Source organism: Plectropomus leopardus, chromosome 16 (assembly GCF_026936395.1).
Source record: "Plectropomus leopardus strain MGB_pleo_1.0 chromosome 16, ASM2693639v1, whole genome shotgun sequence".
Classification (NCBI taxonomy): Eukaryota; Metazoa; Chordata; class Actinopteri; order Perciformes; family Serranidae; genus Plectropomus; species Plectropomus leopardus.
Genome location: NC_142191.1, coordinates 14,357,541 through 14,372,922, shown reverse-complemented (window position 1 = coordinate 14,372,922; position 15,382 = coordinate 14,357,541). Strand labels below are relative to the sequence as shown.

Genomic DNA, 15,382 nt, shown 5'->3' with positions numbered 1-15,382 from the left:
TAACTCATGTTTCTGTTTCACCACAAATGACGTCTTTTTAAGTGCATCCATCTGAAGGTTAAAGTTATGTCATTGTACGTGAGTCAGACACATTTCGGTGAAAACCACCTACACTTTACAGAGCCATCAATTTTTGGCAAAGATGAAAACTGACATCACCCTACTGGAAAACAAAATGAGCAGACTCAATGTTCCTTCTGGCAAACATGTCGGCGGGGGCGCGTAAAAGTGCCGCCGCACCACCAGCTTTGAATACTTAGCTCAGTCTGCCCTGCCGACCCCCAATCTCTTTTTCCTCTCTTTTCCATCTGAATCCCCTGCTGCATTTTGAATTCTCCTCGCAGCTACAGAAGTGTGACTACACTGGCTGCCCCGCTGTGAGAAGCACAACCACCAAACCACACGTCTCCCTCTGATTCTCCCTGCTTTAATGTGGGAACAAAAGCGTGTAGCGAAAGAACGTCAACCTCAACTGTTATCTCACCCAGTTCTAGCCAGCCTCCTCCGTCAAAACAACACATTTCTTTGTATTTTTCGAGATCAGAGGGCGTCCCATTTGCTTACAAATAACAACTTATACTCTACATTTCTAAAAATAGCTGCAATTATCATGGACTAGAAACCAGAAACTGCATTGAAATCAAAACGCACGCCTCTAGCATCCTGGTTTGCCACATTTCCAAAATCTCTAATTAACAGCAGTTTCATTTGCTGGGTTCTTATGCACCATATACATCTTTTTCTAACATAATGCACTGAATTGCAGATTAACTAGAAAATAGGTTCTATATATATGTTTTTCCTGGCATGCTATTTCAGTAAATCCTGCTGGAAATACATGAGAAAAAACATTGATTTTGGGCTATAAGACTCTGTTTGCAGGAGAAATTGTGAAAAAAAAGTGATGAAATACGTGTGACAGCAGCAAAGTCATCTGATACAATCAACCAAGCCTTCATACACACAACCTGGGTACATTACAGTGTGTTGACAGCTCCGCTTTTCCATTTTGACCCTTTCAAAACTGTCAATGTTTTCTGTGTCACAAGTCTATTTCGATGCAGGTTTCAGAAAAAGTCACAGGGGATAATCATAACCACATGAGGTGTATGTATTGGTGACAGTTTTACACGCCCTCGCTCAGTGTTGAGTCCAGCCACTCAGCTGTGGGACACACATTTCCTTCCACTTTCTCCACCTGCTGTATTTTTGAACCTGAAATGTTTTGTGGTTCCTATAACACTCCCTTCCCACCCTCCCTCCCTCCCTCCAATTCTCTTACAGTCCTGTCACCCTCATCAGCATGTGTCCGGAGCAGTATGAGTGAGTATCTACGCCACCAGAAACACCTCGTCTCCAGACTGGAATGCCTTTTAACGACACCTCCTTTACTCCCCTTCTCTCCTCACTCACCTCCTCTGAAAGTCCTCACTCCAACTAAGCCATGACTGCATTGCATGTTGCCTGCCTGCATGGCTGTCCGATCCACTGGCTGAACATGCAACCAAAAAACTCACCCACTTTCACCTTAGCGTCACCTTCCTCTCTTCTCTGAAGCATCCAACTAGCATTCAGTTGCTCATCCCAGCAGCGGCTGCCAAAAACCATCCAACAGCTCCGTAGATCATCCTGCTCTCCTATTTCTCTCTCTAGGATCATCAGATTTGTTTTCTAGGTGATGTTTTGAAGAGCCATTAGGCTGTATCTGTGCGTGTGTGTATGTGTGTGAGCGTGTGTGTGCATGTGGCTGTGACTTTGTGTGTGTTAATGAGGTTGTGTGAGCATGCAGAATCTCATTCATCTCCATTACCCCATTCATTTCCAGGCTGTCCCAGTCACCTCAGCTCTCTCATGATGACACCCACTCCCGGATAGAGCAGTATGCCAGCAGGTACGCTTTGCATTCCCCAATCATCATCATCATCATCATCATCATCATCATCATCATCTCAGACGCCACAATGCACACACACTAAGACTTGCTAACTGTGTGTAAATCTTGCACCTTTAAAAAGCGTCAATATGGAATGAAAAATCCACTTTTAAAGGACCTCACAAGATTTAGTTCTAACTTTTATTTTCCAAGGAGCCCTTACCTTCAGTCTGTACTTACAATACATAACTCTGCAATAATTATCTTTCTTTGGATGAACACAGTAAAAACACAACAAACAAACATCAAACAACTAGTGGCGCAGAAGGCCGACAGTTGTGTCGCCTAATGTTGCTTGTGTCTCAGCCAAAACGTTGCAGTTGAACACACTGCTAAGAATACAGCGAACAGCCAACTAGCACGAATGTCCTGCTGCTGGTTAGCCAGTTAGCACATCAACGACACAACTCTTTTGTTGAAAGAACAAAGAATATTTCCAGTGTGGACAATAACACAAACATATTGAACCATTTTTGCCAAAGAGCTCAATAGTTAAAAACAATCTTACCCCAAAAAACAAGTTTTGATCTCACGTCCTCTTGACTTCAATCATTCATTTGCTTTCCTCAATTCCATTTCAGTTTTCTCCTTCACTGAGTTTAACTGAGTGGCAGTGATGCGGGACACACAACAAAAACTAGGGTGACAGACGCTCACCAATGGACCGACATTAATTAGCGGCTGACGGTCGGTTCGGTGTGTCAGGGCGATTAAGAGTGTAGAAAAAGAAAAATGCTATATTATGTTTTGGAAAAGGGTCAGCAAAAATATGAAACATATGGATATGACTTGCAATAAATAAAAAGCAAATCAAATAAATACCAAAAGCCCAAAAAACTTGCTTTCCCTGCATTCAGTGTATCAAAACCAGCCTGAAAAGAAATCAGTAGAGAGTGAGTGAGAACTGAAAATACTTTTGAGAGAGAAAAAGAAGGGGGGGGCAACGGGGGTGTGATTGAATACAGCGGGAAGGACAGGAGTTAAATTTGAAAATGTAATGGATTTGATAAATAACATGTAATGCAGTGTTTTAAGGAAACACTGAAAGAAGTGTGAACTGTTGTATACCTTCAACGGTTACAGCGGAGCTTCCAGACCATCAAATAAATCCAAATTATGTTGGATGTTGTTATTAGTTGCTCCTTTGCGTCTTGAAGAGGAGATGTTTACAATTTACTATCTGTACACTACGGATCAGTTCTCAAATTGACACCTTCAGGCCAAATAAAAGCATGTTCTGCCAGTATCTATCAAAGAACCCTTATGTTTATTGAAGGGATATGAACTGACTTTGTATAACTGTGACAGTACTAAGATAGAAAAAAGGAAATAGCATGTTTACAACTAAATGGGAAAGGAAAAATAAGCATTTTGCCTTTATTTATGTGTCATTCTGGAACCTGACTCACCATGAAATTATAGACAAATGAGAGAAGCAAAAATGTTTCCCCTCAGACAGCACCAAAACAACCGGCCATGAATCTGTACACACGAATGCTCTGCAAAAGTTCAGTGTAACTTTAAATATGGGATCATTACTGTCAGCCTGAACTTTTTAATATATACATAGTGGAAAACACTGCATCTCTAGATAGTTTATAAACCTTGGGTGCAGTGGAAATATGCTGTTGTGGCACAAGAAGTGTCATTGTGTTTCAGTAGACTATTAAATTTTTTTTATTGTTAAGTGTCAAGGGAAGGTACAAACAGCAATCTCAATATACACTTTTTTCTGCTTTTTATTTTGTGACGATCCCAAAAATTAAATGTCAAATGACTGTCAAAGTTTGCTCAGTGAGTGAATTCAGAAAACAAGGCGCTACCCACTCCTGATAGCTGTTTTCAGCCACCCACTGCAAATGGTCGTGCTGCGCACATCAGCACACCCATGTACACAGTGTGTGATCTGCGGTTAATCATCACCAACGTCACCAAACTAATGTCCTGCAGCACTGAGATTGAAAACCTGTCATGTTTGATTTGAAGATAACTCTAAATATTAAGATCCCCAAGTATCACAAATCCTGTCTTGCCCCCTGAATGAATCTCTAATCAGTCTGAAGCTTATCTTCCCTAAAGCGGACATGGGTTACTCGTGTCAAAACAGAACCCAGCGTCCTGCCACAAAAATAGCTTTAATCATGAAGGCTCTTCTGATGCAGGACTGCACTGTCTGGCCTGTAACCTTTCGCTGGTCACACACCATTAACCTTCGCTCAGCGTCTCCGCCTGCATTGTTTTATCAGCAGTGACACAGACATGAGCCTCGTGAATTACAATTTAAACTGAAATATAGGACGCTGGCATTGTAGATTATAGCATAGCTTATAGATTCACATGGAAATAATGCACATAGTGATGAGGTGTCACCAGTGGAATAATAACTTTAAAATGTCTCTCTCCATGCATGTTCTGTCACAGTTTAATAGCATCCTAAAGTTTGGAGTATGGACGACCCCACTGCCTCGATATTACAAGGTTCAGTAAATACTAGGGCTGTTACGAAAATGGAAGTCTTGGTTCAAAACGAGTTTGGTACAGTGGATAAAAACCCCAAACACATGAGTATCTGTTTCATTTCATTTATTTTTAATCAACAGTGCAAGTTTCAAAAACCAACGCAAACCTCATGCTAGGAAAAGAGGAAACATTTTGCCAACTAACAGCTTTGGTGAACTATTTTCATTATATAAATAAGAAACATTTCAAACACTTATGTATTACACTGTACAAACACTGAACACTTTCCCAAAAGCATCAGGTTACAAAAGGCTATAAGACTAAGAGGAATATGTTATGCTATGAAATTGAAAAAACAAAATACATAGAATAATAAATAATAAAACTTCTGCATTGGAGGCATGTTACAGTTAGTCCTACTGTGAATATATTTAAACATTCAAAGAACCCAAACATTAATCATACCAGGGATCAGCACATCTGGGTGATCTTCTCAAATGTGTGTTAGGTTGGATGTCTTTTCATTCATAGACTATACAAAGGTGGAGCAACCCTGACACACCGTTCTTGTCCTCTTTCTCTGTTGCTGTTGTAGCTGAAGGGGAATGCGCAGGCGAATGTTCCAGCTCCAATATTTGATTTGCGCTCGCCATGTTCGGGTTGTCATTATACAGGACTACAGTTCAGTACCTATAAAAATATAGATATTCGATACCATTTGAAGTACCACTGCAGGGGTGTTTGTGTCAACTCACTGTTGAAAAGAAGATAAAAGGAGAAAGTAATATCAGCACTGCAAAAAATGAGTATTGAGACGGTTTCAAATATTCACAACCGATATGTATCAATACATCAATATTTTTCACAACACTACAACACAGTGTAACTGACTCACAGCTAATCCAATCATTGTGCTAACCTCATCAAATGTTGCTAAAAATGCTCAACTAAAAGTTTCCGTACTGTGACCGTTTGGTAAAAATGCACCAACTGCTACAACCCTACTAAATACAGGTTGTGGTCTCAGGAAACAGCAATATTAGCACTGCAGCTTTGTTTAAATATCTGACCAAAAACAAATTATCCTCACAAGCACATGTGCTCAAACACTTTCACATCTCTGCTCTACATCTCTCAGATGTCTCAAAAACACATATCTTAGACCACAAAATTGTGTTTGGTCATCACTCAGGTCATTCATCATTTCACCTGCTTGGAGACTCCATTCTTATTTTTATTATGAATTTTTATTGATGTGTTACTGCAGCGTTGAGATCTGCATTTGTCGACGTAACTGTTCTGCATGACAGTGTTTAAAAGCCTCAGTTTAAACTAGTGATTTAGGTTTCAGTCACTGATGAATGTGTCTTTCTCAGGTTGGCTCAGATGGAGCGCTCCAATGGTTCTCTGCCCACAGACAGCAGCTCGGCCACAGGAAGCATGTAAGTTACCACTGATCATTTTCAATATTTTTAGACGTTTCTGCATTTCCTTCAACATGTTATACTGGATACATGTATTGATACAAATATCTTTTTGTTCACTATGTTTATATACAGCATTTTATCAGAAAATTCACTTCCAGATGATTAATGCATTCCAAACAACAGCAACAAAATTGGGTCACAAATTGGGTCTGAGACATCTTCTGAGACATCCTCCCATGCAGTGTTTACCTGTCAGTGCAGCCCAAAACCTTGCCTTCCCTGCTTTCAGTGAATCAAAACCAGCCCAAAAAATAATAAGGCGGCTTTCCACATTCCTGAAAAGAGATCAGGAGAGGGCGAAATTGAAAATGGTTTTTAAAGAGCGAAATAAGTGGGGAGTGAGGGGGGAAAAGACGATGAGATGTGGGTGAATACAGCGGGAAGGACAGGACTTTAGTAGAAAAGTAATGGATTAGAGTGCCAACAATGAGAAGTGAGTGATTGGTTTCAGGATCTCTGATAACGACCATTTATCTTTGATCAGAGGAGATGAGGACACGGCAAACTTGAAAAAGAAGAAATCAGAAGGTGAAGTTTCTGTTGTGTGTGCGTGTGTGTGTGTGTGTGTGTGTGTGTGTGTGTGAGAGAGAGAGAGAGAGAGAGAGAGAGAGAGAGAAGACATGTGAGTGTCTCTGCAGGCCATTGGAGTTGAAGGGCGTATTTGTCCTTTTTTCCAGACCGAGATCCTAATCGGAGGAATGAGCTCTTGAGGTTCAAATGCCCTTTGAGTTCCTAGACTCACTAACACGTGTGTTCAAACAGAAACACACACACTTTTCACTGTGTTCCTGTCTTTGGAGGGAATTACTTTCTGTTCTGATTGCCAGTTTTGATAAGACACCCAGATTGCAGATTGCAAGATTTTCAGATCATAGATCCTCATCACAGATTTGGAAATCAGCAATGTGTGAAATGAATTTGTGCGTGAGAATGTAACAGATACAGAGAGAGAGCAGATATTTCTTTTCAACTCAACAATTTCAAGTAGCACAAAGCCAAAGATCAACTTTTTACACAAATGTGTTTTCAGAGGTGTTGGAAAATGTGCACCTGGAGAGCAAACAGATTTCTTGAACATCATATAAAGAAAAGGATAAACAAGTTTGGGTTTTTTTAAAAAGAAAATTCCTAAAAAAGAGAAGTATTACAGCACATCAGTGGAAAGGCACACTGGAGAATGGTTAAAACCTTTGAGAATCTCGAGCGAAGATGAAGTGAAGCAGCAAGCTTCATTCAGTTGTAGGTTGCATCCCCTGCTGATGTGCCTGCATCATGTGGACCACTGCTCCCACACTTTACCTTCATCTGACCTTGCCATGTAGAAAAGCAGTTTTAGAAACAGAAGGTGTTCGATTGAAGACTCCCAAAAGCTCTCTCCGCTTTTCAGCTGATCAATAGAAAGACAGAAGAATAGAAAGACAAAATGTGTTGGTGAGCAGGAGAAGGTGGATTTATTTTCCTCTAGGAGCACTCATAATGCGAGACAAACACATTATCCCCACTCCTGCTTGCTCCATTGTGCTTTGTACTCGAGCTTATTTAAGAGAAGAAGCCATTATCTTTGCCAGCTCCAGAACAACAATGACGCCAGCACACATAAGTGTGCAGAGCGCTAATGAGGTGAGGGAGATGATGGTTTGATGAAGGCTAATGGGTTTAACAGCAGAGGGAAAAAACACCACCAGGGCTCATTTAGAGCATAATCATAGTTCTTGTGCTTTCACTCACTTTCACATCAGTGTCATTTCTGTAAGATTTGCATCCAGCTTCTCTGCAAAATAACAACAGCCACAATGTAACTGTCAAGATAAAAAGCACAGAATAAAAAAGACCTAATTTAAATGCTGATCACAAACGACACCACCAGAACGAATGCATTTTTCCAGCACACATCTTTAACAAGAATGGCTTTGCACATTATAACATCTGTGTGCGCCCCACATGATTTAAATATGAGGAAAAACATCAGTTCTTTTTAGCTAATGTTCATTTTTTGTAATGCAAAGCCACGTTTGGTTATAATCATACTAGAGGAAAAATTAGTACAACACAGTATTGCAATATTTTGCATGGCAATATTGTGTTGATACATAAACACCAAGTATCAGTTTTTGTTATGTAAATTATTAATATTGCAAATACAAATGAAACATAATAAGTTGCGATACATTGCAAAATATGTTACCACAACCGTCAGCATGTCCCAAAACGTTTAAAATCTCATTGATATTGTAACAAGACCATGTATCTTGATTAAATAATTTCAGGGGTCTCTGTTGATTCCCACCCCTAAATCATACAAAACCAAACTGTTAGAAGAAAACACTTGGGTCAGAGACACGATATACAAGGTTATTTATTGTTGTTTGAACTAGGGCTGCAAGTCACGATTAATTTCATTAACAACTAATCTGCGTAATTATAATCTGAAAATTATTTTCATGACTTACCGAATAATCGTTTGGTCTATAAAATGTTCAAAAATGCTCGAAACAGTTTCACAAAGTCCAAAGTGACATCTTCAGTTTGCTTCCTATGTCCAATATACAGTACAAAACCTGAAGATTCTCCATTTGATTTCATAAATGACAAAGAAAAGCAGCAAATTATCACATGCAAGAAGCTGAAACCAGCTAATATTTAAATTTTCTCCTTGAAAAATGACTAAAACGATTAACTGATGGTCAAAATAGTCGGCGATTTATTTTCTTTCAATCATTGAAATTGGCCACTAGCTGCAGTTCTAGTCTAAACAGTACCACTAATTATCAAAAAACTAACTTCATCCAATTTGTCTGCTGATGACTTATTATTTTGTGCAGGATAATTACCATATTTGAAACACTTTTTCTGACACAGCTAAATAATGTTGAGACTCTTGTGATGAAAACTGGCACTTGTGACAGTCGTCACTACAGCGTGCTTCATTCCCTGAAAATAATTTGACCATACACTTGATATACATCTTTGCAAGTAAGTTTTCCTTATTTCTCTTAAGTCTGCTGTGTCTTAAATATGATAACGCTCACTTTAATGTAACTTCTGCAATAAAATGTCATTCATGATAGCTGTAATTGAAGTATGGGATGTTTAAAAAGGCCAGAATCCGCCTGCAGCCATGTTTTTATAAACCAGTGTGTCCATCAAGCCCTACTTTTCAGAAAACAAGTACCTTGTAAAAATAGCAGTATTGTGCTTTACAAATACCACCAAAGTAAAACAGCCCACTCAGCCATATCTTGCCTCAAAAGAGGATGCTGTACATTGTGTTGTCAGACTCCTCAGCTACGAATCCTTCCTCTTCTGTTTTAATGCTTTTGGTTTGGAGTGGTTGATTGTCCCCCCTCTTCTTTGGTAAGATTTATTCTTTTTCCGCCTACAGCTGATTTCACTCAAGCCTCTTTGTCTATCACATCATTCCCGCTGGTTGCTTGTGAGGACACACACACACACACAGAGAAATGATCCCCATGCTTCACATGATAGTAGAAGGTGTTTTCTTGGCAGTGATTAAGCTTATGAGAACATGCATAGTGCAACATGGATGACTGCATTTGCCAATTACATGCATGTTTGGCTTTTGGCTTGTATTTTTTGATCGCTCCAAGCCTGCAAACACTGATTTGGACTCACTGCCAGCTGTGCAGTGATATCAATAATTAGTATGTGTGTGTGAGAGGGAGAGCTCTAGAGATAAAGTGTTTGTGTGTGTGTGCCAGCGGTGTCAGTGTTTGTGTCATTTTTGTCCTGCATTGCTTTTATCTAAAAGGGAATCCTTAATTAGGAAGTTGGTGTTGCCTATTTTCTCTGACCTCAAGCCAAAGCGCAGTGTTGTCATCAACGCCTCCGGACGTCACAGAGGAGCGAGACCCCCCCCCCCCCCACACACACACTTTTTTGTCCTTTTTTTTTTTTTTCTTCAGCCTGGCTTTTTTGTTTGGTTATCTCTCGCTTTCCAGTCTTTCCCCCAGTGCTGTCTCTTTTTCTTTCTCTTCTTTTGATATTTTGCCCTTTATTCACATCCCTCGCCTTTAATTTCACCAGCCCTTTTCTTTTTCAACCTCCTTTCATCATACCCTGTCCTCCCCTCTTCCTCTCCTCCTCATTCATCGCTTTTAGTCGTAGTCTACTCATGTTTTACCTTTGGGCCCAGGAAACCTTGAGATTGAACACTAAGCACAGAGGTAAACATTGAAAGACCTTCTTTTTGAAGCCCTGCATCATAATCAGTACACCTGGACTTTACTGTGATCCGTCCCCAAATGTGGATGTCCCACAGAAAGCGTTGTTTTAAATATCTCACCTGGGGGGAGGAACAAAAGACTTGTCGACCTGTTTCCCTCTGTCTTTATCTCTCACCAATTCTCTCTGAGCTCAGTCGAGGCGGCTGATAGCTTGAGAGGAGCTGCTTGCTTTGTGATATGTTAGCTAGGCATGAAGCCCAGAGACTATTGTCGTCGGGTACAGACTGTAAGAGTCCCTGCAGCCACATCCCCGCTCACCCTCACCAAGCACCACACTTACAATCACAATGCATTGCAGCTAATAGCCTCTGCATCACCATTATTCACATATAATTCTTCTCCCACACTGATGCTCTTTCATCTCTTTTCTTCTACGCGTTCCCTCCTCTTCAACCGGCACCACACTGCCCGAGCCTCCCGTCTCTTCACCGTTTTCTCCTTGTATTCCGGAGCAGGTGTTTTGTGAGCCAGCGCTGCCTCCTGCAGTGTCCATTTCCACACATAATGATCCCTCTTCCTGCTGTCCTCTGGGCTCCTCCTGCCAGCCATAATGTCCTGCTGCAGCTTGTTGTTGCCAGGGACCTGCGTAATTGGTCACTCAGTCTGTTCAGGACCCCTGTCCCCCTAACACCAGCAGACATCAATGCCACCAATTTTCATGTTTCTCTACAGGATCTAAGCCTTTCTTCATCGTCTCTGTCTCTTGTGTCACAGCATTCCCATATTTCAAATAGAAATGTGTGTGCGTGTGCGTGTGCGTGTGCGCGCGCGCGCGTGTGTGTGTGTGTGTGTGTTTATTGCTGCATGTTGCAGCAGTGGCAGTGTGAAATTTGACATCCTGTCTCTGCCAGCTTTCTCTGTGTCATTCATCACTAACTCAGCAGTGTCAGCATGGCTAAAGCCTCCATGTTAGAGTGAAATTGATAAAAAATACTGCATATAGAGTCCTATTTGCGCCTGGCTAGGATTACCCAAGGACCTCTGGTGATTTGTATTAATACATACAGTAGATTTCAGTTGGTATGCACCCAGTAGAAGAAGCAGGCAGGAATACAACACGGAAGCTAAGCAATGTACTGCTGTGGATGGGGGTCAGCAAGATAACATATTTTAGTCACCTAAAAATATTCGCACCTAAAAAATCAGTATCAGTGAAAGTGTACACTACATTAAGAGTATTTTCACAGCTTTACCTTTCCTTCAGACGACCCGTTCTTACAGGGAAGCAGTTAATGGCTGCAGTTACCCATCTCTGCTCTCATCAAAGTCACCAGACTCTAGATTAATTTTAGCAGGCTGAACACAGGGGCTGTCTGTAAGTTAAAGTTGTGAAAATACTTTCAATATAGTGTACACTTGAACTAATATTGATTTTTTTAGGTGGCTAAAATTTGGTTTTGTAGCTGACCCTCATCCACAGCAGACTGCTTAGCCTCCATGTTGGTTTCTAGCCTGCTGCTTCTCAAACTTTGAGCATGCAGTTTTTTGTATGTAATAAACTAATAAGAAATAGGTAATAAATTGTAAATAAACGCAAATGAACTCACAAAACACAGAGGTCCTGTAATAATAGTTCTGTATGAAGTGGATTTTGTTTCCACAGCACGTTTATATCTGGTTCTTTTCCAGTCAAGAATTACAGAGACCGTGTTGGAAATTGTCAATTTAAATTTTGACAGCATTTTGGGTGTAGGTAGGTCATGTCGCTACACAGCTTGGAGACCTATTCACAAAAAAGAGCAAATCTGTCAGATGAGCAAAAGATGATGAGATGGATGACGTGTCTAAGTGTGGAAGAATTGGTTCTCTTGTATTAATCCACATTTAAAAGAAAAAAGGTTAACTCTGTACATCTCTGCTAGTGGTGCTGTGTAGTGTTTCTTAGTTGTCTAGAGTGGAGTTGCAGATGATTGTGTGCATCATATCCTGTGGATAATGTTGGTAAATTCGAGTAAAATAAAGACTTCACTTATCCTGCTTGAATGCACCTCACCAAACATAGCATTGGGGGGTTAATTCTTAATCACATGAGGTCTTCTGGTAATACTAGTCCCGTGTGAATAGGGCTTATGTGTGCTTGCATATGATAAAAGCTCTGTAAGAGTTTTCGGAAATACTAGAAAAGTTAGATTAGTGTTAAAAAAAGAAAAGTAAGACAAAGAATGTTTGGAAGAAACTGTACAAAGAAAAAAAGGCTTAGCAGAGCTACTGGTTACATGAGATAAAAGGCAATGGAACAAACATTTCTTTAATTGAGAATATTTTAATTCCCTGTTTAAAAAGTTTAATTTATGTCTCTTTTATCATTTGTGCCATTCATTTTAGCAAAATTTATGAAAAGGTTCAACTTGACACAAATCCCGTTCTTAAAGAAAAAAACCCTCAAAAATTGTGCCTCAAATCACACAAGGAGCTTCGGCTGGTTAATGATAAAACCCTTTTTCTCGTCAGCGCACATGGAAGGCTCCTGGTTTGGCAGATTTTTCCTTTTATGTGAAAAGAGGTGAAAGCCTCTTTCTGTGTACCTTTCATTAGCTATACACTCGCAGCAATCCTTGGTCACGAAATAGTATAATTACCGTCAACTCTGGGAGAGAAAATGCTTCCTATTCGTAACATCTCATATTATACATGCAGCGATAATACCATTCTGAATATTTTCTGAACACTCATTGATTGTCTCCTATGGTGAAACTCAAGGGTGTCTTATGTAAAACCTGAGACGTTTCAGTTGCCAGCTTGCTCTCCAGAGCGTATTTGATTAACTCACTCATTATAGCCGGGGATTATGCACTCAGTTATGGTCTGGCCCTGATAAGAGTGTGTGAACCAAGTTTATAGGAAGTCACCACTTATTTTAAAAGGTGCCAAGAGTTCCTGCCTGGATGTCACCGATTGAGGTGTGGCTTAAAGTACAGCACAGTTTCCAGCTCATAGAGGTCAATGCAGTATTCTGTCTTTGAAAGAGAGGACTTTACTACACATAAAGCAAATGAGGAACAGCTCCTTGGTCATTTCTATAAGGAAGTTGCACCTAGCTGAATTAAATTGCCCATCATTACCTCACAATTATCTGAAAGCTTTAACTCGTTACTTTATAAATTAAGATATTTGCATGAGTTGCATGATTAGAAGAGCTTAAAAAATACGATGTTTTGTTATTGATAAAATCATTGAACAGTTGATATAAGCACAGCTGCAACAATTACAGTCAGTTGATTCACAGAAAATGAATTGCCAACTATTTTGATAAAAAAAAGTCTTTTCTTAAAATAACGTTGGTTGTTTTTTCAATTTTTTATGGTATCAAGTTATTTGGATCATTTTTTCTTTGGGAGTTTGGGATGTTTTTTTCTCAAAATTTTAAACTAATTTTGAGTTTTGGGGTATTTTTTCTGATTTAAAAAATATGTGTTGAGTTGCGTGTTTTTTAGTGTTTTTTCCAAAAATTCTGATTTTGAGTGTATTTTTAAAATAAATTATCTGCAGTGGGTACTTTTACTTTTAATACTATGAGTACATATCCTATTATCCTGATTACACTAACTTAGTTTTACTTAAGTAAAATTTTCAATGCAGGACTTTTACTTTTAATGGAGTATTTTCACAGGGTAGTATAAGTACTTTTTACTTTAGTAAAGGATCTGGTAAGACTACCATTGGGACTCATTTACTATTATGTGCATATAGTAAATGTATGTAAAAGTATGCAAGCAAAATAAATGTTGGACTTATGATACGTGTACTAGCCAGTTGTGTTCTTATCACCAAGCTTATGTTAGTGAATCAGGATCATTCGAAACTGACAGGCGTGCGCCCGCTATTTGAACCCAGCATACTGCCACGCCCCCATTCCTCTGTATAATGAAATCGGTTTGTTTTTTTTCAGTGCTTTTTTTAATTTTATTTTTATTTAACCTTTATTTAACCAGGAATATACCCATTGAGATTCAGAATCTCTTTTCCAAGGGTGCCCTGGTCAAGATAGCAGCACACAGAATTTCACATAAAAGAACAAGTAGAGTAAAAACACAACAGCAAAATTTAAAACAAACAGCATAAAAAATTCAAACACAAGCAGCAGGCAGTAAACTTTAAACAAACAGCCAATTAGCAACGTTCGGAAACCGAACATGAGCATTTAGTGTCTAAAAGGTTCTTAATCCTGTTTTTAAAATTCCAATTTAAGGTTGTTCTGCAGCTGACACCAAGATGACGGGGAAAAAACACTAAAAGCACTTTCATCAAGGACAGTGTGGGCTCAAGGACTGACGTACAAACTTGTCCGTGTGACCGAAGGTTGCGACAACTGACAGTTTTAGGAGTCAGTAGAGAACATAAATAAGAAGGCAGTTCCTGTAAAATGGCCTTTTCAGTGTGTGTAAAATGCATCCATTGTGCAAAATAAGAAAAAAACTTCCACTTTGGGTTGATGTTTTATACATGTTTACTATGTCAATATTAAAAGTATTGCTTTGTGATATCAGCAGAAATCAGCATGTTGGCCCATTTGAAAGCAAATTTGTGTCGCTACCAATGACATGCTGATATTATCATCCATCCCCAGAACGTAGTGCTGAATCCTGGATTTGTGTGTACGCGCTGTTTGTCAGTGAGGCTCTAAGTTAATTACTGTAATCTGAGACTAGGCATGTTAATTTAGCAAAATTGTTGGTTTGCTTATTGTCTGCATTCATGTGTGTCTTTCACCTTTGGATTTCGTTGTAGCCACGTGACCCTGTTCCCATATAACAGCAGTTACTAATAAGTAAAATGATGTCATAACCAATAGAAACAATGGCCAAAGCTGCAAAAATAAAAACCGAGTTAAAATAAAAGGGATTTAAAAAAAAATCTAAATATTATTATAAATAGCAGCAGACCTTTTGTCTGTAATATTTTGGCTCTTATAGTCCAGATATATATTCTTTTTAACGTTACATAACCTCAGGATGTTAACGTGACAGAATGACAGCCTCAGCACTGCTGGATATTTGGAAAAGCTGAATCCATGAATAAAAATGCCAAAAGTCAGCAGTGGATAGAAAGCCACACGTGGAGTCACCCTGCCACTAAACTTTTTCAGCCAAACTTTATTTTGAGCTGTCAAACTGGCTCTGGAAATTACAGTCACTCTAGCAATGGAAAGGACTTTTAAATAACAGTCTGTCATCTTTTCTTTCTTTCGTTTTTTTTTTTTTTTGCGTGTGTGGTTGTCAGGTTTTAGTCTTCAAGGCTCAGGTTGTGTTTCAGGATGA

The 15,382-nt window shown here is 39.4% G+C and overlaps 1 protein-coding gene across 6 annotated transcripts in view; it reads left to right on the top strand.

Annotated features, from left to right (window-relative positions):
* utrn (utrophin) overlaps positions 1-15,382 on the top strand; it is a 238,861-nt gene that overhangs the window by 207,625 nt on the left and 15,854 nt on the right. For 4 of the 6 annotated variants that reach the window (XM_042503021.2, XM_042503024.2, XM_042503020.2 and 1 more), the window contains 3 exons: positions 1,285-1,323; positions 1,826-1,891; positions 5,770-5,835. In XM_042503021.2, the coding sequence (XP_042358955.2) occupies positions 1,285-1,323; positions 1,826-1,891; positions 5,770-5,835 (171 nt within the window). The remainder of the gene's footprint in view (positions 1-1,284; positions 1,324-1,825; positions 1,892-5,769; positions 5,836-15,382) is intronic. The other 2 variants (XM_088089085.1, XM_042503022.2) reach the window with 2 other exon arrangements.